We start from the raw sequence: 23,165 nt of genomic DNA, 5'->3' as shown, positions 1-23,165 counted from the left end.
AACTACTACTCTGAGCTTCAGACTCCTAAATACAGCTTTATAGCTCCACTGAGATTTCCCCCAAACATTTCAAATTCAGTTTGTCCAAAACAAAACTACTGATGTTCCTTGACAAACTGGCCCTTCTCCTGTATTCTGGATGTCACTGAGAGAAACCATAATGTCTTTGTTGTGTAAAGCCAAAGAACATGGGTCATCCTCAATATCTCACTTATTATCAGTCCATCTGGCTCATCCACAGGTCCAATAGTTTTACTTTCTGAGGATCTCTTAGTGAAGTCTGTATCTTTTCTCTAACTGCACTATCACCATCTTAGTCCAAGGTACCAGAATCTCTCATAAATGAGTTATTACCTGTAATGTGATTAGGACATTGCATGGCACAGACAAAAATGTCCAATAAATGTTATTTGTAATTCTTGTTCTTACCTGTACCACTGCAGTAGCCTCTAAAATTACCTTCCCCATATCAACTTTTGCCCCCCTCTCCAAGTCTATTCCCTACCATGCAGTCTGTGTAATCTTTTCAAAACACTAATCTGATCATCCCATCTTGCCTGCTTCTCAGACCTATTTCTAGTCACAAAGCCTCTCTCTCCACAGGCCAGACTCTTTGCCTATTGTCAAGGCCTAAAATGCAAGATACTTCCTCCTGTCTTAGAGCCTTCTTCCTTCTACCTTCACAATTTACCCAGAAAATCCTTATTATCCCTCAGAAATCCACTGAAAATCCAGTTCCTCAGGCAAGCTTTCCTGGCCTTCTAGAATAGATCAAGTCCATCTCTTAGATTTTATCACAAATTATAATCTGACCTACTAGGTCTATTTTATTCAGTACCTAGTATTCAATAAGTTTATGTGTTGAATACATAAATAGATAAGCTGAATACATATTTATTGAATAAATGAATGAATGAATGAGGCTATCTGAAAAGTTCATAACAACTTATTTGCTCTGTGTAACTCTGTCTGCCTTTAATTTGGTTTCATTGAGCCACTCTTCTCATATGTTCATGGTTTTGCCAACCAGAAAAGCCTGTAGTTGCAGTCATCTGCCCAGCCATATGCCCCAAATCAGTCCGTTGTGGCCTCAGATATTGAAACCCTCATCACAGGGGCAGCAGGGGCAGAAGTGGGTAGAGTACAGCCTAGTTGCCATCAGCAATGAACAACTACCTTCTTTACCAGTTTGCAGCCTATATTAGTGCTTTCTGTGTTTCATAGCTTGAAAAAGGTTGGTAAGCACTCGTCTAGAAAAAATAGATATTAAGCCTATCAACTCCTTGATCATGAAGCAGTAGTCACATTTAAATTTTGATTAAAGAGAAAATACTTAAGTAAAAATGCCACTGGGGTCAAATGATTTTCTTATCCCACTTATAGGAAGATCATATTTACTCTGATTTTCTTTTTATTCAGGTCTAATATTTTAGGTCTTTTGTTTCACTTGAATTGTGTTTATGATTTTTTAGCATATAAATGGCTAAGTTTTGTTGAATGTCAAAGACCAGATGCTATGTTTAGTCATCCGGGGGTTAACATTGAAATACTAATACTGAATAAGCTTATTTTTACGTACAGGAGAATAACAGTACAAAACAGTACAAGCAAGCCCAAAGACCCAAGGCCTGAAAAGCTAAAGCTATTTTAACATAGATTAAATACTCTTCCTATAGCCTTACACCATCAGTGTATCTTAACTGCTGGCTATGCAAGTATTGGATACTAAATATTTATTTACATATTTTTTTAGCCTAGTATGTGTTGCTATAGGATTCTAAATATTTAATCTACTTGCAAGAATGGTTTGCTATGTGATTCCACCTGGTCATGAATTATAAGGAACTGAACTTGTAGACAGATAATCAGAAAGTGCCCCTTGAGTACCTGCTACAGGTACAGCATTGTTCTGGGATTTGCTTACACAGGAGTACAGGACACTGTCTTCACTCTGAAAAGATTCTCAAGCTATATGTAGTGATAGTAAGATAATATTGACATAGACAAGACAATAATTATTCTAAACTGTGTTTGGGATGAAAATGACAGCACCAATTACAAAACTAAATACAAAACTGCAAGATACTTGAGAGGTGAGTACGTGCTTAGTTCACCTTTGTATTTGCTCAGTACTCAAGCAATACTATGTAATGAGTATTCAGTGAACATCTGTTGAATGAATAAATGAGTGTAAGTGCCAAATCAGTGGTCTGCAACTGTTTTAGCACTAGGGATTGGTGTCATGGTGGGGGGGTGGCAGTTTTGACGTGAGTCTGCAAGCAATTGATTTATTATGTTCTCTGTGTAGTCAAACCTCCCTACTGATGATAATCTGTATTTGCAACTGCTCCCCAGTGCTAGCATCACTGCCTCAGGTCCACCTGATCATCAGGCATTAGGTTTTCATAAGGAGCCTGCAGCCTAGATCCCTCACATGCACAGTTTGCAGTAGGGTTCAAGCTCCCATGAGAATCTAATGCTGCCCATCTGACAGGAGGTGGAGCTCAGGCGGTGATGGGAGTAATGGGGAGCGGCTCTAAATACAGATGAAGCTTCTCTTGCTTGCCTGCCTGCCGCTCATCTCTTGCTGTGTGGCCTGGTTCCTAACAACAGTGTTTTTCAACCTTTTTTTATCTCACAGCGTACTTGAACCTATAGTTAAACTTCTGTGGCACACTTAAATTATGTTGACTAAAAAATAAAACTTAAAAAAAAGAATATACTCACTGTGCTTTGACGATCTTTCAAAAATAATTGAATCAATGATCTTTAAAAATTTTCACAGTAGACCTAAGATCATCTCATGGCACACAAGTGTGCTATGGCACACTGGTTGAAATCACTGCTAACAGGCCACGGACTGGTATTGGAGTGCAGCCAGGATTGGGGGCTACCATGCTAAATTGTGTAGTTCCATTTCTCATGGAAGGACTGATTTAGGTGGAAATCACTAAGGGATGAGTAACCAGAGAAATGGAGGCATTTTAGAGGCATTTAAGGCTGAATTTTGAGAGATTGGGGTGAGTGCAATAGAAAGTAGGTTCATCCATTCAATGATTCATTCAAAAAATACAGAGGGTACCAAAAAAAAAGTATACACATTTTAAGAAAGGAAAAAACAGTATTAAAATTGGAACACTCAAGTCATGTTTGACTTCTGTAATTACAAGAGGTGCTCAACATTCTTTGTATTCATCTTTTGTTATTGGTATAAATTGATTATTATAATTTTAATACAGTTTTTCCTTTCTTAAAATGTGTATACATATTTTTGGCACCCTCTGTATTCTTCACTGCCTACTACCAAAGGCCTGGTGATACAAGTGAGCAGGAAATATTCATGAGGTAGTTATGATAGTGAAGGTTAGTTTGAGGGTAGCAATAACAATTAAATTTCAGTCATGTGTTGGGACCAGATGATGGAATGCCTTAAAAGCCAATCAGAAGCATTTAGAAGAGAAATATCCACTGAAAATTTTGGATTTATGTTTTTTTTTTTTTTCCTAGTTAGGGAAGTAATACAATGAAAGGATTTATTTCAGGTAGCTTGGTTTGAAAGTGATATGTAAAAATTATCCTGAACACGTTTTTTTTCTTTAGTCTAAGGATAGGTCTTTCACAGATTTCCATGAGAAACGTATGGGAATGTTTAGTTTCCCTTTTAATAATAACTCCAACTCCTTGGACATTTCTCAAATGGGTCATTTCCCAAATTTTAAGGAACCTTCCTTGACTAGTAAACATTAATAATTTCTAACCAGATTTACCTATATGGCCCTGATCTCTCCCTTTGTTAAGCAAGAGTGGGTCATAATGATGATTATCATACTTACTAAAGATTTTAAAGGGCTAGCAGCTACTAAAATAATCACATTTCAAGAGTAGTTTTGCATGGAGAGAAAAGTCAACCTGTCTCATGCAGAAGAATTTTAATGTGGTGTGGACTAAAACATCTCACATGGTTCCTCATCTTGTCACCATCAGTATTTGTGTTACTCTTAGCTCTTCATAGCCCTGCTCTGCCCCAAGAATCAGAAAAGGAGTCACAGCAATGAGTATCCAGAGAGATATCCCTTCCTCCCTAGGACACCACTATATCTAGCTGGGGTCAAGAAGGGTCACCTGAATGACAGTGAGCAGGGACAAGGAGAGAAGACATGTGGGCTGAGCATTCTGGGCAGGTCCTTCCATTGGATGGTGAGTTCTGAAGGAGCTATAATGGGCACACATTGCTTACTTGACCTCCCTAACCAACGACTTGATTCTTACTTAGAGAGTTCAGTGTTCTGCTGAAATTATCAAGGGTAGAAAAAAGGCTAGATAAAAATTCAGGTCCTTTGTATTGAAAAGGTCAATCCTGTAAGATCATTAACCCACCTTGTCCAAATTGAAGCACATTGTTTTAACTCACAAGGCAAAAGGAGAAAATATTAGGTAATCCAAAATAACCTGTGCCTTTTTGCACCTTTTTATTCTTGGTTTACAGTCGGAAAGAACCCACTTCAAATGCAGAAGGGAGTCCAATTTTCAAAAAGCAATTCTTCCATGTTTTTTCTCTCTGAGCATCTCTCATACAGTAGCAGTGGTAAAATAAACAACGATGTGTTGAATTTTGTTTCTCTTTATCTATATGACATTTGTGTCATCGCCGGAGCTCTAATCCATATTCAGGTCTTCATGTTTGGTGTGCAGTAATATGTAAATTATCTCGCCAGCTGCATGGAGCAGTGTTTGTTTATTCTATTTCTTTTGGCAGTGCACAGAACTGAATTTCTGCCAAAATGGGGAAGCTTCAGGGAGCACTAATGCTCCAGGAGGAAGTTTTGAAAGGAAACGCACATCATAAGTCTTCACTCTGTGAAGCAGCAAAATCAAAACAAACTTTTTGTTGACTAAAATATTGGTATTATGAATGTAAAATAATGTGTTTGTTAAAATATAATGAGCATGCTGCCCATCTCCAGGATGCTTGGGTGCGTGGGCTTTGGAAACGAGGACACAAGGCTGAGAAAGCTGGTGCATTTTTATTCTTAGAAAGAAAGTAGGTGAAAAGGAAACAGAGACAACATCTAGAAGTTTAAGGGAGAAAGAAATATTTTAACATGCATATTGATCTGTGGAAACACATGGCATTTACATGCATTTGAATGTGGACAGCTGTGGCGTTTAAGTGTTAAAAAATTTCATTAATGATGCATAGAGCTATCTACTTCTGTTGGCAGGCCTTTCAGTCTTCAATCTGACACTTCCTTTTTTATCCAGCAAGCTAATTTCCCCTCTTTTGTGAGGAGTAACTGTTTTCACACTACTGCTTACCCAGCAAGCCTCCTTATTGTTTCATGGTTAATTATCTTCTCCAGCTTCACCTTCCCCAGCAAAAGGAGCCCGACTATTCCTCCCCAGCACTAATGAAAGCTGGATTTTATGGGTACACTGTGTAAATAAACGCAAGGTCTGATCAGGCAACATAATAAATGAGTTCCTAAAGTTTATGGAGTCACAGCTCATCTAGTGGCTTTACTAATAATGAAGCAAAATGATTAATTTGGTGTGTGGGAGGGACTTCAATTTTAGAGAAAAAAATAAAGCTGTTGTCAGCTTGGTATAGAGCTTGTCTGCAGGTACACACAAGGGAACTCTATCCAAGTTCCTTCTGCTTCCTAGTAGCAGCATTGACGTTTGCCAGGAGAATGTCTTGCAGAGTAGGCCTTTGAAAAATATTGTTGATTTGGTAAAAGGTGGAGGTCATCTGGCATTATATTTCCTTGATTACTTGCTCAGAGAAAAAAAGCAACCAAGCTTTATAGAGTGCAAAGTATACTGCACTCTGTGCTGAATGCAAGCGAAGCAGAGACATCAGTCACAAACACTACCATTGTCCAGTGCCTGGAGGAGTAAATTCAGCAGGTCAGACCCAGGCAATTAGCTCCACTGGCTTGTCAGTGTCTTGCCTCTCTGTGCTGCTATATAAACCTGGGATAGTGTCTTAACTGCCAGCTTAAGGACCCAGATCCAAAGCATAAACAGTGTTTGGGGTTTATAGATGTTTTTGTTTGGTTTTGATTTTTTGCATTATAAAAGGATTTTAGAAAGTGAACCTAAGCCTCTAATATTACTTTTTTTTTTAATTTACAAAATGCACCACATTTTGAGATCATTTTTCTCTAGATGGAAATTTACATTTCTGTGATTTGGGAGTCTTGATTTGGGTTATAGTTTGAAGTAAGATTCTGACATTTAAAACTTGCAAGACTCTCCATAAGAGCCCAGGACCAGAGCGCCTATTCCATAGAAGATTGAGCTTTTAAATTTAATCGGCTCTCAGGGTCCCCAGTATTTCCCCTTGAGATTTGAGAAAGAAAATCCCTCAGGGAGTCTATGTTTTTTAACATGTCTGGGGACTCTGGAATAAGAATCAGAGTATAAAATCTCTTGGAAACTTATTTCAGAGACATTTATTACCTTCTAGGAAAATTCATACTGAAACATCAAGCAACCTTTCCAGCATCAAGTGTTTAACTAGTAAACTTCCTAGTTATTTTTTATGGAGGGAACAGTGATCTCTCAACAGAGATGTCATAGCAATTCTGAGACATTTTAGTCTCCCCTAAATCTAAAAGTCATCACCTTTATCAGAAGCTATTAAAGCAAAGATATAAATCAAATGAAATAAAATCAAATGGAGCAACAAGGCTTAAACCATCTTAAGAAAATGAATCATAGCTGACCTGCCTGTTAACCAGCCTAAACCTTGTGCTAATCAGATGATAAATATGAGAAAACCAAGACGAGTGTTGTTGACTGGTATAGATAGTATAGAAAAGAGACTAAGACAATGTATGCCATTTCTGGTCATTCTTAGTCTGCTAATTCACATTGACCAATATTTTATTTGTTTATTTATTTATTGAATGATCTGTTGTAATCATGGTCTTAGAATAAAAAAAACAACAAAAATCACACCTTATTTATCTGAGAGGAACAAACAATTAAAAACAGTAATAACACAACGTTGGCTCCTAATATGCATCCTTATTCAGAATGAAGACACAAAATTCTCTCCACAAATAACACACTTTGTAAAGGGCCCAGATCCTGAACACAGGTGAACTCTGTTATTTGATGTGTGGCTTTTCAGGCACATCTGCATATTGGCAAAGCACTTCTCGTGTATTAGCCGACCTTAGGTTCACGCCAAGAATATTATGTTCTTAAAAATATAGTTAACTAGATAGAATGAACAATGTGTGATATTACAATATAGTGGCTATAACCAACAATAAGTTAAGGAATACTTTAAAATAAATGAACGTGTGGAAATGGAATGTTCCTAACACAAAGAAACGATAAACACCTGGGGTGATGGATACTCTTATTACCCTGATTTAATTAATTAATACTGTATACCTGTATTGGAATATCACATGTACTCTATAAATACTATAAACTGATATGTACCCATAATAATTAAAAATTAAAAATGTTTAAAAATATTCAGGAAAAAATATTTAAAGAATATTGTGTCCTGAAAATTTAATCTGAAAGTCAGAAGTTTAAGACTTTCTTACAGAAAAGCACATGTGTTAGGAAACATCACTTGTTTATACAACTATTCACCACCTCTTTTCAAGCAATATGCTTTGTAAGTTTTAAAAAATTGCAGCTTTTAATCAATGTGAGATCACAAAGAGGGTGAAGGGTATACTTTTCCCGAAGGCAAAGAAAGGTAAGGAAAAAATTATATCCAGAGGCACAAAACTCAAATGTTACATCAACTTCTGACGGTCAAATTTGACAGTTTGGTAAACACTAAACAGCTAAGCAATGCCCCCCCCATCCCCTCCAAAGGAAGCTAGATGTTATCATTAGTGGGGGTGGGGAGGGGAATCTATGCAACTTGGCATGTGGGTCTGTCATTGTTGTCCAAATAGATTCACCATGTGATAAAATAAAGAAAATGCTCCCATTTTACTGCAGTTGGGCTTTTTACAACTTCATTGAAGTTATTTTTCTTTTGGACTTCCTGTTACTTGTTTCATTCCTACATAATACTAAAGAGGTCAGAAAGATAAATTCTTTTATTTAAGAATCTCTTCCTACCTTTTTAAACATTCACTTTTAAATAATTCTAAATGTAGGTACTTTCTTGAAACTGGGAGAAAATTCCAGGGAAACACAGAATAGTGACTGAAAAGAGAAAAATAAACCAGTTTTGCTTTTCAGTCTGTTCTGAGTATAATAAAAATTTCAGCATGTTCACATATAAATTAATAGCCAAGAAAATAGCCAGTAAAGTAGATTATTTTTCTAGTTACTTCTAATAAAACATTCAGAGTTGGATGGGGAAGGTTACTTTTTCCTATAGCAGATACTTAACAAATATGAATAACGATTTATACAAAAATTAACTTGTTGGAGAAAAACATAGCTTGATGTAAGGTGTTCATATATTACCACTTAGCTTTAATAATACCACAGTGACATTATTATACCTAAGAATTATTGGGAAATTGTGACATCTAAGTTTCTTTATTTTATTAGGACAAATTCTACGCTTTTCTATAAAAACAGTTTTTCTATACACAACAGTTATGACAGAAAATGTGTGGGATTTTGTACGCTAAGCCATTGTCCATTCTCCAGATGCCAGATGGGTATCGTACCATTTAATCCAATTTGACACTATCTACCTGGAGTTAGTATCAGATCTCACAAGTTAGAGGGCTCAGTCCCACCCGACTGTCTTCACTTCATATACCAATAGCACAGGCATCTGAATTCTGACTCACAGGTTCTAAGTCCCCACAACCCCCTCTTGAGGTTCCATAATTTGCTGGAGTGGCTGGCAAAACTCTGGGAAACTTTACTTATATTTACCAGTTTATTATAAAGGGTACAACCCAGGACAGACAGGTGTATAAGGACAAGTAGGTGAGCAAAGCTTCCATGCCTCTCCGGGTGCCCCACTGTCACAGCACTCACAGGTGCTTTGCAACCTGGAAGCTCATCCAATTTCATTGTTTGAGAATTTTTATGGAGCTTTAATCTGTACACCTTCCTTCCCTTCCCAGAGATCCTTAGGCAGAGCTGAAAGTTACTGCCTCTGAATCCGTTGGTCTTTCTGGTAACCAACCTCATCCTGAGGCTATCTTGGGACTCTATCCTAAATCACCTCAGGGGTGACCAAAAGGGGCCATTATGAATAACAAGAAACACTCTAATCGCTCAGGAGATTCCAAGGGTTTTAGAGACTCTCTGTTCCAGGAGCTATGGACAAAGGCCAGGTGTATTTCCCGTTATATTTCTCAATCAAAATGGAATTTCTGTGGGGCCCTACAGTGAAACTGAAGTTACCTAAGGATCAAAGACAAGAAAGAATTGCTTGGATTTTTTGTATCTCTTTCTTCTGTGAGATTCCTTCCTACAGACTCAGAATCACATTATAGAGCATTTAAGTTCTTGGCAATCCATTTTTCACATGCATAATCAAATTTGAAAGCATTAAATAGGATTTCTTTTGGGGGGGGTTTAAATGCAGACTTGAGATGAGCTACCATATTTGGAGTTGAGGGGAGATGGGCTAGAACAGTTGAAGAGCTTCCCATACATTCTGTGGCCTCTGTAGTTTTGGCACATCCTCTGCCCTTGCAAGACTGACTTCAAAGGACAAGAAAGGGGGTGAACACGGTAGGATTATGCTCCCATTTCAACCGCAGTTTTACTGGGAAATGGGACACCCCCCTCCAGGTTACTTTCTAGCAAAGCCTGTGCTTGTTTCCTCAGGCCCCTACTCTAGGGGGGACCTACCCTGTCTGACTTTCTTAGTTCTATCAGTGACTTTTCCTTAATTTACCCAAAATTAATCATTTTTAAATGAGTATTTCAGTGACTTTTAGTCCATTTACAATGTTATACAACCACTGCTTCTACATTGAAAACACTGTCCACTCCAATAAGAAATCTCCCTGCCTACCATTGCTTGCCGTTTCTCCCTATTCTGCAGCCCTGGCAACCACCAATCTTCATTCTGTCTCTGTGGATTGACCTATTCTGGATATTTCATATAAATGGAATCATACAGTATGCGACTTTTTAAAACATCTGGCTCCTTTCATTGAGCATGTTTATAAGGCTATTAGCTTTTATAACTGAGAGGTGGCACAGTTGGAAAGTCAGAGATTGTCCTGGTGGTTTTGCCACAGTATAGCTGAACACCAGGACTTTTCCTAGGTTCCTTCAATGGTTCATGAGACCACAGGCAAGTCATTTTCCCTTCAATTCACTCAGTAAATATTTGTTGAGAATCTACTCTAGGCCTGGCACTGTTTCTGAAGTCTCTAGTGGAGACAGGACAGGCAAACCTCTGTCCTTATGAAGTTTATTTATGGGAGGAAACCCCCTGCATCTCATTATTGGGCTCCCTTTTGTCCCTGGTCCCTATTGAGAACAAAGGCAATTTTATTGTTATAAAACTTTCTTTAAAAAAACATCCAGTGGATTTTTCATTTTCAACCATCTCAGAATTATCTGTGTCATCAAGACTAGGAAATATGTCTGTGTCAGTACTTATTTTAGTGAGATTTGTGAGATGACTTTGGATTTTTCTTGTCTGTTTTGAGTTTTTGATCAGCTTTGTTATCGAAGACGAGCATTCACTAGAACAGTTTTTGATCATTAGTGTGAGATAGACTTTCAAAGCATTTTCTGAGCTGAGACAAGTTACTTTAACATTATTGTCAATCTGATAGATAGTGAGCAGGGTTTGATTGCTCTAATGTGTCAGAATGTGATAGAATTTCACAGACAATGGACCTGCCTTTTAAAAAAAGATTATTTTCAGGAAATAGAAAGTCCTTGAGCTATAGGCTTTGCTGAGGGCTGGGCAGGTGTCTTTGCTCATTTGGTTATCTGTACAGGATAAACCCAGCCAGCACATGCAAAGACGCACACAGCACCCCATTTATAGTTATAGTGCAGTGGGAGTGAGTAAGGGAACTAATCGCTGTTAATTTTATTGAATCCCACCCATGTAGTTGTACTGAAAAGGTTAATCAATCGACCACCAGTCTTAAGGGAAATGCTGTTATAGTTATTTAATATTCAAGCCATACTGTCCTCCCTTCACTTCAGCACAGCAAGTAGATGCTGATGGCTGCCAGTCATTGCACCCCTCCTGTGAGCCATGGCCTCCCTACAGGACTTTATGTTCATTTTTTCACTTTGCTCTCAACAGTCTTTTAGGTAGACACAATGTGCTGTGAATGTTCCAGATATATACATACGTACTAGAACTGAGGCATATGGAACTTAAGTAACTTGTCTAGGACCACACAGCTAACATATGGAAGGGGGGATCCAGAATTCAAATCCAGAGCTGTTGGAGTTTCTGCTCCCAATTCCCAAATAGCTGATAAATGTGAACTTTTAAAAAAAAAAAAATCCTATTTTTATTTTCTTCTATATCTTTTCTTGCTAACCCTGAATCCATTTCCCGCTCAACAAGAGGCAAGAGTACTACAAACTCAGAGTTTTCTTAAACGTTATCTTTCCGTTTTCTGAAGACTCTTTGCTCTTGGTATCGTTTTGTTTTTTGTAAAATTTCCACCAATGTCTAATTTAGGAAAATAATTCTGTAGCTAATGCTCAGACCCTTTGGTATGAGGCTTGGGTTGGGGGCGAGGAAAAATATTGCATCCACAAAAGCAGAGTGAATATATGAATGTTTCCCCTCATGTAAATGATTCCCCCACCCCAATGTATATATTATTTTCTTTCTCTGTATTACCTTCTCAAACCTCTATATGTTTTGCTTTTCCCTCTAAGGTAGATTACATATATCTTTCAGTATGAACTGAATTGAATAAAGATTGTGGTTTTGACATTTTATTTATTGGTATGTTTTTGCTGTGCTCTACTCCTCTGCAGATAAGTCTCTCCTCCCAGGTTTTTGCATGTACTGCTTCTGAATAAACTCCTGAAGGAGTTTATAAATAAATAAATAGGGGGACAAAAACTGCAAGATCTCCTAATGGTTTTGCACATTCTGAGCACCAGAAGTTTGACCGGAACATTCAGTTCATCTTAGTCTTTAGGAGACCTTTTAGAGAAAGTCTTCCAAAAGATACAACTTTTAAAGGAAATTAAAGGAATCTAGAGATAGGTATATCAGATCTCTTTTAGGATGTTGTTTTGTAGAATGACAAGTTCCTTCATCTCTATTCTTTTTTTTTTTAATTAAATCCATCTCTATTCTTTAGCTAATGTATTCCTCATCTCTTTATGAGCTTCTCCCCACCCTTCCCCGTTTAACCTAAAATCAAGAGAAAATCCTGGAAGTGCAATCCTGGGAATCTAATTCAATTGAAACCATGTAAGTACAGAATACATTAATTCAGATGTGTAGTTCTGGCTAAAATCAGAATCTTGGTTCTTTCATCACTGTTGTTATTTCTCTCACCACTTTTAGTTACTTTCTCTCTATTTATTGTGTTCTTATAACTAAAATACTTCCAAGAATAATAGTAACAAAATAAACTAGCACCAATTAATTCTATTTGTTCCTTGAGAAGATCTATACAAATATGTGTGTATTATTTATATATGTGCCCTTGGTTTAGGCCAAAATTCTGTACTCGTGAAACAAGTTTATGAGTGATAGAACTTTGTATCAAATAATTTAATTCAGAATTACTTTTGGAATAGCAGGTTTTCTACTGGGACCTCATTTACTACTCACCGTCTATTTGGTTTCATTAAAATACTCTTAGATTTTTATTTAAATCCAGTTAGATTTACCTTTATCAAAGATAGGTACATTTGTGCGTTTTAAAAAAGTACCAAACAATTCTTTCAGGAAAACAACAAGAACAACAAATTCTTGATTAGCTGGAGCATTATTGGTTATGTTAGGCTATCATCAAAAATAACATTTGACTAAATAATTTTCCCATCAGTTATATCTCTATATGTGCATTTATTTTTATTCCATGGAAACTTTTTTAGTTATATAAATATTCTAATGTCCTTCTTCTTGGGAAGTTTTCCTACTTTCTTGCCCCAGAGGTATGTTTTATGGTTGAGGTTAAATCCTAAGGAAATAGAGATTTTTGGGAAAATATTGACTTAATTTAATCCACAACAGGAGTGAGTAGCACTTTTAAGCCTAAAATGAATGATTTCCTAATGGATCCTATCTGATAGTCCCTGGAATTGACGTACAAAAATTTCAGAATTCATAGCAAATTTAAGAGGTTGAGAAGAGGAGAAAATTAAGAAAAATAAAGGACAATATTATATCCAAAAGTTTAATCTTTCCTATGAAAATTTTCCACTCCACCTACAATCCTCCCAACTACCCAACCCCTCCCCCTGGCCAGATATCAAAATCCTCAGATGCTCAAGTTCCTGATATAAAATGCTGTTAGTATTTGCATATAACCTACACACATCCTCCATATACTTTACATCATCCTAGATTACTTATAATACCGAATACAATGCCTACACACATTACGTTATTCACACGGATTCAACTTAGGACTTGGCACAGGGAAGACTCAAGTTTCACTTTTTGGAATTTTATGGAATTTTTTTCAAATATATTTATTTAATCTGCAGTTGGTTGAATACATGAATTCGAAACCCACAACTGTGGAGGGCCAATTGTACTTTACGGAGCCAAAGGTCTGTTCCTCTCGGTGCTGCTGTACTGTCTTCGGCTTGGCTTTATAAAGTCATAAAGGCATCATTTGGTCAGGAAATGATGGTGTCATGGAAGAGGAGTCTGAGTTGCAGGCATCACTTGGGCTTAACTCCTGGCACTTCCAGGTGGCACAATTCCTGTGTCTCCACGTGAGTCCCCATGTTTGGGACCCTCATGGAAAATCTGTGCTGCTAAATGTTAAAGTCAACCAGAGAGTTATAAAGAAAGCTCCTTGGAAAGACTAGTTCAATTATTTATTAGCACTCTCAGAGTACAGTGTCAGCTAAATAGTATTTGAAATTAATATACTATTTGATTAGACTGATTGATTGTTCCTACAGCTGAAGATTTTAACATTCATTAGCCATACTAACTGGTCATTAGTACTTCCTTTATCAGCAAGCAAAGAATAAACAGAAATTCTAATAAAAATTCATCACAGTGAATGTGCTCCATATCTAAGCGACTGTGATGATTGCGGGTGTACTAGATTAACTTCCATAACATTGGCAGCAGGAAAGATTTCTGTTAGAAAATTTTAAAATATCCCTTAATTAATGTTTACTTTGTTACTGGACTCTTTTAAACTTAAGTAGACTGTACAGATAATCTCTTACATATCCACTATAATAAAGTGCTAATGGGTATTTTATACTTACTGTGTTTGTGTGGTATCCTCTATCAGTTTTAGGGTGGACTGAGGCCTTCTTAGGAAAGTTCTGCTAATATGCTGCAGGTGAAGCTTTTCCCCTCCACTCCTGAGGAATAAAAGCATCGCAGTCTGTGTTTCAACCAGACAGTTAAAATAATTCTGACTTGTCACACAAATATGCTGACCCATGATGCTCTATGACACAGCTCTTTACCCTCTTGTCATGAATCCTTTGTGGTTTTAATAGTAAATTGGAAGGAATGATGAGAAAGAAAGAATGAGGTTGGCAGGGGAGCCCTCTATGAATTGATTCAAGGCCAATCCGGAGCAATTCTGCAGACAAGAACTAAAGCTGCCTAATGCTGACTGCTCCTTCAGCATTTGACAAGTATTAGCTCATTTAATACTTGCAATGATCCTGAAAATAGATAGTGCTATCCTCACTCTACAGATGAGGAGACTAGAGCTCAGAAAGGTAAGCAGCAAAGTCAGCCCTTCAGTTAGTCTGCTAGTTCCAGTGCCACATACATCCACCTGGCCAGCCTGCATATGTGGGAGCTGAACTTGGAAGTTCTATTTGTGTTTCTGTCTGTACGTCAGCCTGTCAGGGTCCAGACTATGTATATCACCTTTCTTGGCTATAGCATGCATTCAGACAGCTGGGTAACTGGTAAGGATGGCAAAGGAATCTGGACAGAGTCCAGGAGCTCAGCCAGCTACTGTGTCTAGGATGTGTCAAGCTCTTCCTGGGTAAAGCCAGGAAGTCCAAGGAAAGATCATAGGTCCCAAGTGGACAGGCAAAGAGCCCCATGAGGCAATCTGGACAGTTTCACCCTTGGAAGTTAGGAAAATCTTCAGATAGTTATTTGGGGCTAGAGGTGGGCTGGAGGGGAAGGTTCCTGCCTGTAAGAAATAAGGGCAGGACTGACTGTAGTGATACATACTGCCAAGAGTCAAAGTGAAATCTCTGTCATGGAGAGAGATTGGGGAAGAGAAGGACTGAAAGAACTAAGATTAAGGAACCTCTCTACCGTACTCAGGGCCCAGGAAGATACTGAAGAGGAGACCAATAAAGTGTTGCTCGTCTTGAGTCTGACTGGCAGCAGGGCCAGGATCTGAGGAGGCAGAGCCCTGAAAGGAAAGACAGAGAAATGGGTTCACAGTCAAGATCCCCAGGCCCACACTACTACAACTGTATTCTGAATTCCCAGAGAAAACATATTTTAAGTAGAGAACTCAGAACATGAGGCAAAAGGGAGTTTGCCACATGTGGCTGCAGAGAGCACTCTACTCTGGCCCCTGGAGCTCCAGTAGCATCAGGGTGAACGTCCCTTAAGAGATGTCATGGGTTGTACTCTTTTTATTTCCTTTTACCTGGCACTTTTATCTTCACCCAGTCTATGATTTTAAAATGTAGAAGAATCAATAGGAAATGGTTAATGTCATAAATTACAATCTGACCATAATAGTCTTACATTTTAATCTATATTATTGCCTTCAGTGACAGATTGCTATTGATAGAAAAACCTATTTCAATAATTTTTTGACATTATTACAGCAGGGAATAGAGTTAATAATTATGCTATCTTTCAGATCCATGCTTGAGACAGTTTTCTTTGCTGATTCTTCCAAAGGATTTTGAATGGATAAAATGTTCATGCTTGTTTTCTCTTATTCTTCTTCTTTTTTTCCTTCCTCCAATGCAGGAGACTTTGAATGTGATTGATCCTGGCTTGATGGACCTAAATGGGATGAGTGAGGATGCACTGGAATGGGATGAAACAGACATAAGTAACAAGTTAATTAGTTTGAATGAAGAATCAAATGACCTTGATCAAAAGCCCCAACCTGTCATGCCTTCCTTGAAACTTGACGAGACAAGTAGTGAGGACCCTGGTTATGAAGAGGAGGCAGGTGACCACAGAGGACTGCAGTATGCCTCAAATATTACTGCCCCATCCAGTCCACACATTTACCAAGTGTACAGCCTCCACAATGTTGAACTCTATGAGGACAACCACATGCCGTTTCTGAAAAACAATCCGAAGCTCACTGGCATGACACAGACTAATGTTTTAACTAAGAGTCTCAGTAAAGACTCTTCATTTTCATCTACCAAATCTCTGCCAGATCTTGTAGGGGGTTCCAATTCCATGAAGCCCTGCCCATGCCATGGAGGAGACATGAGCCAGAATTCAGGCAGTGAGAGTGGAATCGTCAGTGAAGGAGACACGGAAACCACTACCAACTCTGAAATGTGCTTGCTCAATGCAGTGGATGGGTCCCCAGGTAACCCTGAAACCGAACATCTGGACCGACAAACAGGAGATGCAGTTAATGTGTTAACAGAAAAATTTAAGGATGAGGAAGAATGCATTAAGCTTCCAAATGGCTCTCAGTCATCCATTTCACTAGTGGGTTCTGTAAATGGAAAAGTTGGAGATTTAAACAGTGTTACCAAACATACCCCTGATTGTTTGGGAGAAGAATTACAAGGAAAACATGATGTGTTTACATTTTATGATTACTCATACCCCCAAGGCTCAAAACTCAAATTACCAATGATAATGAAACAGTCACAAAGTGAAAAGGCACATGTGGAGGACCCCCTGCTTCGCAGTTTTTATTTTGATAAAAAATCCTGCAAATCCAAACATCAGGCTACAGAGTTACAACCAGATGCACCTCCCCATGAAAGGATTTTGGCAAGTGCATCCCATGAAATGGATCGCATTTCTTATAAGAGTGGTGATAGAGAAAAGGCCTTCCCTGGCATGCAGAATGCCAAGCAGCTCTCCCTTATATCTCGCAGTTCGTCTATTGAGTCCCTTTCTCCTGGGGGTGATTTATTTGGATTGGGCATCTTTAAAAATGGCAGTGACAGCCTCCAGCGAAGCACTTCTTTAGAAAGTTGGTTGACATCCTATAAAAGCAATGAAGATCTTTTTAGCTGTCACAGCTCAGGGGATATAAGCGTGAGCAGTGGCTCAGTTGGTGAATTGAGTAAAAGAACATTAGATCTACTGAATCGTCTGGAGAATATCCAGAGCCCCTCGGAGCAAAAGATAAAGCGGAGTGTTTCTGATATCACTCTCCAAAGCAGTTCACAAAAGATGTCCTTTACTGGCCAGATGTCACTGGACATAGCATCTTCTATCAATGAAGACTCAGCAGCATCTCTTACAGAACTCAGCAGCAGTGATGAGCTCTCTCTGTGCTCAGAGGATATTGTGTTACACAAGAACAAGGTCCCAGAATCGAACACATCATTCAGGAAGCGCCTGACTCGTTCAGTGGCTGATGAAAGTGATGTCAATGTCAGCATGATTGTTAATGTCTCTTGTACCTCTGCATGCACCGATGATGAAGATGACAGTGACCTCCTCTCCAGTTCTACACTCACCTTGACTGAAGAAGAGTTATGTATCAAAGATGAGGATGATGACTCCAGTATTGCAACAGATGATGAGATTTATGAAGACTGCAACTTGATGTCAGGGCTGGACTATATAAAAAATGAATTGCAGACTTGGATTAGGCCAAAGTTGTCTTTGACAAGAGATAAGAAAAGGTGCAATCTCAGTGAAGAGATAAAGGGCAGTAAAGATTTAAATAGTGGCGAGGTGACCAATCCCTCTGAAACCCTGAACATCGAGGCCCTTCTAAATGGCTCTATAAAACGTCTCTCTGAAAATAATGGAAATGGTAAGAATCCATCCCATACCCATGAAGTTGGGACAAAGGGTGAAAATAAGAAAAATATTTTCAAAGTTAATAAAGATCCATATGTGGCTGACATGGAAAATGGCAATATTGAAAGTATTCCAGAAAGGCAAAAGGACAAACTGGATGTCCCAAATCCTGGTTCAAATGGGAAAAAGATTTCGGAGAGTGAGCATTGTAAGTGTATATCCTTTGTGGATAGTTCAGATGATTCAAATGCTGCTAAAAAGGAATTGGTTCCCCAAACTGTTAGCCATCTTCCAAAGAAATGTCCAAATTACCATCATTTTGAAAATCAAAGCACTGCTTCTACTGCCACTGAGAAATCTGGCCCAGAACCAACTTTAGATACCACGGTTAACAACAGACAAGACTCTGATGTACTGAAATCTTCATCCAATGATGCACCAAGCGTGACAAGAAAATCTGCTGGTTGCTGCCTAGCGCTTGAGCAAAATGAAACAGAGGAAAATGCTTCCATCAGCAACAACATTTCCTGTTGCGACTGTGAGCCAGATGTTCTCCATCAGAAAGATGCTGAAGATTGTTCGGTACACAACTTTGTTAAGGAAATCATTGACATGGCTTCAACAGCCCTAAAAAGTAAATCTCAACCTGAGACAGAGGTGGCTGCTCCTACTTCATTAACTCAGATCAAGGAGAAAGTCTTGGAGCACTCTCACCGGCCCCTCCAGCTGAGGAAAGGAGACTTTTATTCCTACTTATCTCTCTCATCTCATGACAGTGATTGTGGTGAGGTCACCAATTACATAGAGGAGAAAAGCAACACTCCATTGCCACAAGATACTACTGACTCCGGCTTAGATGACAGGGAGGACATCGAGTGCTTCTTTGAGGCCTGTGTTGAGGATGACTCTGATGGAGAGGAAGCTTGTTTCTCCAGCACTCCTCTAAATGAACCTGCCGTTCCTGATGAAGCTGCGGTGCCACCACAAGCAACAGAAAGTTCTCCTAAATGCAGCAACACTTCTCTTGTAGCTGGTGATGCAGACGTGGTGGTTCATTCAAGTCCTCCCCCTCAGAAAGGAGCTGATGTTGGAAACAAAGTAGATGATTTACCCCAAACATCCAATGCCTGTAAAGAAAACTTGAAGGAGTTCACTCCTTCGAGGCTGGGCAGTGAAAAGGAGAGTTCAGGAAAAACAGGTGAATCTGGATTGCCAGAAGAACATAATTCTGCTTCAGCCAAGTCTGAAGCCCAAGTCCTCTCCTTGAAGGCAAATCAGCCAAAAGATAAGGCCGTATTACATCCTAACCCCAAAACTTTAACCTGTGAAGAAAACCTTTTAAACCTTCACGAGGAACGACATAGAAATATGCATAGGTAGAATGTAATCCCCTCCCAAGCATGAAAATCATCTCATCAAAAGGTACGTACAGTCCTCGTGAGCTATATATTATACTTAGGATAGTAAGTGTGAGTCAACAAAACCATGGGAGGAAGAAAGACTAGTCAGAATAACCTGTTGTAGAAGGTATTTATGTGAATAAGACTTTTGGGTAGAAGAAATACTCCCAACAATGAAAGTAATTATGAAGCAAAAGAAAAAAAAAGCAATGAAAATGGACCTTCTTAGTGACATTATCTTATTATAACATTCTGGCAAGAAGAATGCAACATTTGAGGAAGGAGTCAAACAATTTAAGGCCTCAAATTCTATCACTGAGGAAGGAAAAAAAGATTATCCAAATTGCAGTTATACCCCATGGTCAAAATGCACGCACAGTAACAGTGAACGCTCCCCACTTTAGTTTCCTGCACACAGAGCTGCCCACTCCATTCAGTGTGGGGAGATGAACAATGATTTGCTGTAGGCTGCAGCTCCCAATCTGGGCCTGCCTTTTATACTTCTGTCTAATGTAACTATCATCACATTTGCTTCCCTGGTGGAACACTGTGCTGTCACTGCTCCTAATCATGGCCACGTCTAAGGATTCAAACAGGAGGGGAAAGTTGATATTAAAGAAGAGGCTCTTATTTATCCACATACAGACTGAGAACAGGGACAGGAAGCAAATGCAGAGAGAATACATGACAAGTTAATGGCATTTTGATAAAAACAGAATTTTTGAATTTTGCCTGAAGGTGACAGGCTGATTTCCATCAAATTTTTTAAGAAAGTCATTCCACTCTTCATATTTAATAAGACAGCTATTGATTGATAATTCTGAGATGATGATATATCTCTAAAAGTGACACAAAGATTGTTATTTCCCATTTCTAAGCCCCGGTGATGAATATGCTTTCTCAATCAAGTTTAAGAAAGAAAATTTGAGCTTTCAAATGTGAGAGTCATATTTCACCAAAGTATGAGGTGCCTAACGCCATCTCCACCCCCCACTCCAGAAGCTTAATGCTGTAACCTAAACTCGTGCTATAGGAAATGAATTACAGAAGCAATCTACCCTAATTTGTTAACTTATTCAAATAACAGTTATTATACTTAACTATGCTAAAGATTATCTTTTTTGTGGCAGATTGTTTATTTTTTGATGAGCCTAATTACTGATTTTCTAAAAGTAATTTACATTTATTACAAATACATCTTTTGAAATGTGACAGATAAATGTTGTTCCCATAATGTATTATGAAAAAAGTTACTATTTAAAAACACATTATTTAATTTGAAAGATGAATGGCAAACATCATTATTTTTTTTCCTGCAACACCTGTGCCCTAAGCTCATTAAAATGTGTGATTCTGTGTAGAGCTGCTAGAAATGGGGAGTGAGGGGGGAATCTATACCATAGATATACCCTAAAAATAAACTCAGTATGCAAAATTGAAGAAAGGCATCCTACTTACTAATATAGCTCAACTAATTTTCCATGTTTCAGACTCTATTTACAATTGGCTGCAAGTGAGAACAAAAGTAGGAGAGATAGAAATGTATTTTCTGTAAAACGTGTCCGCCCTATAATCACATTCTCCATCAGTATGCAGTAAAACTGACCATTAAGGGCGAGTAACTGCAATTCCATAAGCTGCTTCAAAACAACTTCTATTAGAACCGATTGTGCTGCTGGCTCTGCCAACCTCCGCAGAAGGGCTGGTAGAGCCTGGCTGATTTTGTTTTCTGAAAGGGGATAAAGGCTTGAAAGCAACACCACTCTGAGCATAACATCATGTGATGGTGACCCTCAAGTCACCAGTCACTCTGAGAAGCAGAGCTCTAGAGGCCCTGGCCCTGGAGAAGACGTACTCTCCCTTGTCATCTTCTGGGAATTTCTTCCTTCTCCTGTGTAGACGCAGAACAGAACTTAAATGTGAGCAAAGGGCAGCCCCATCTTTAGCCTTGGAGGAGGCCAGTGTGCTGGTGAATCTGTGTAGCCCTCATATTTTACAAGCAGGGACCCTGTAAAACTATCAGCCAGCCCACCTGCCAGTCAGCAACGTTTTTTGTTGAGCCCTAGTGATGCCTGGCCCTATCTTGGGCAAAGGGAGAAACAGCCAGATTTTACTTCTGCAGAACTCACATCGCCCCCAAGTGACTCGTTATAGGCCTAGAGCCCCTTAAATAGCCATATTTACTGGTTCTACTCAGTTTTTCTCAGTATCAAGTGGACAAAACATCTGGGATGCCTGAATTTTTCTCCAGTTATTAGCATTGGGTAACTGCATGTAAATATTCACATATTGTTTAGGTGCTATCAGCCAGGACAAATTATTTAATTTCAAAATGTTGACATGCCTTCAGTATTTAATGTCAGGAATATGAACTGAAATTATTCAGTAAACATGAGCTTCCACCTCTATCAGAGCCGACCTGTTATTGTTCTTTCTGTAAGATTCAAAAAGCAAAAGGAAAAGCCCTGCTTTTTAAAGACATTTGGAAGCCATCAGTTGGGGTGCTCTTTTTATTATGACAATAAAATTGACCAAATTCAACTTGCTGGGTTTATTTTTCCCAAAAGTAAGTTTTCAGATGATGAAATGATTATAGTACCAACCGGAAGAGATACCACTTAGAATAGCAGATACAGTCTGCAATAGTAACAATAGTAACAAACGTTTTTTGTTTGTTTGTTTTTTCCCCAGAATTATTTGAAAAGGTTTTTTATTTACTGTGCTCTAATTAAAAGCCCATTGAAACTGTTTGAGAAGTTTTAACATGATCTAACAGTATGCATTTGCACTGATCTCCAGGCACACTGCTGTGCTTTTCACTATTTTCATTTATGTGTCGTGTTTCTGTAAAAATAGAGAGGTCAGTTACAGCAAATCACATCAAAGGAAAGGTAACTGGATAGATCCAGATCTTTCTGCCTAATTTGGAGGAAGCACATAATGTATGTCTGGAGTGCCTCCTAGGACCTGCCTAAGAGATGTACTTTGCACTAATCTTTTTGCTGTATTCTGACAGTTATTTCTTCATAATCCTCATCATAAGCCTCTGATCTTTGATGACTGGTTTAACCCTAAACTTCAGGCTGGGTAAATCCTGTGGTATAAAAATTTAACTCATCACATGCAGCCAGTGTGTACTTTTTTTCTCTCTCTCTCTTTCATTTTGGTTTGCTCTGGTGGTCTGGGGTTTTGTTTTACTATGTGTGTGTGTGGAGGATGAGGTGAGGAGCTGTATTTGTTTATAGCACACGTATTTCCTTTACACCTTTTAGCTTTATTGACGTTTCTACCTTATAGGTCTGTCAATATGATAGTTGGCAGCCTGTATGTTTTAGATTTTAGGCAATTACTTGTACCCATGCCTGCTCAAGTATAGTTTGCATTCTACAGTTGAACACGCTGCCGCTAGGTTTTTACAAACTGAGGCAGCTGGAAGAGCCAGTGTTTCACATGTATGCAGCACAAATTCTCATTCTAATAATTGGACGGACACTAAGAGCTTGATACTCTCCAAAGCTGGCCAAGCAATTTTAAGAAACTACCATTGGTGATTGTATATTAACTTTCCTCTAGAAAATAAAGGTATAATCTTATCAAATTTACTTTTAAAACCACCTTAATAAATCCCGGTTTTGCTGGATGTGTGAAATATGTTTTAATTATCCAGCACTTCTGAATAACTAGTCCTGCCAAGCTAAATAACAAAGATTTTGTGGGAT

General features: G+C 38.5%; 1 protein-coding gene across 1 annotated transcript in view; it reads left to right on the top strand.

Moving 5' to 3' along the window:
• Window positions 1-23,165, top strand: part of AKAP6 (A-kinase anchoring protein 6) — a 356,374-nt gene that overhangs the window by 331,507 nt on the left and 1,702 nt on the right. Inside the window, exon 12 of the mRNA XM_023514406.1 lies at window positions 16,061-19,468. Coding sequence (XP_023370174.1) covers window positions 16,061-19,426 — 3,366 coding nt within the window. The 3' untranslated portion in view covers window positions 19,427-19,468. The remainder of the gene's footprint in view (window positions 1-16,060; window positions 19,469-23,165) is intronic.

Source organism: Otolemur garnettii, unplaced genomic scaffold (genome assembly GCF_000181295.1).
Source record: "Otolemur garnettii isolate 467f Iridium unplaced genomic scaffold, OtoGar3 scaffold00052, whole genome shotgun sequence".
NCBI lineage: Eukaryota > Metazoa > Chordata > Mammalia > Primates > Galagidae > Otolemur > Otolemur garnettii.
Note: the sequence above shows the minus strand (reverse complement) of the source record. Positions and strands in the feature narration are given on the sequence as shown.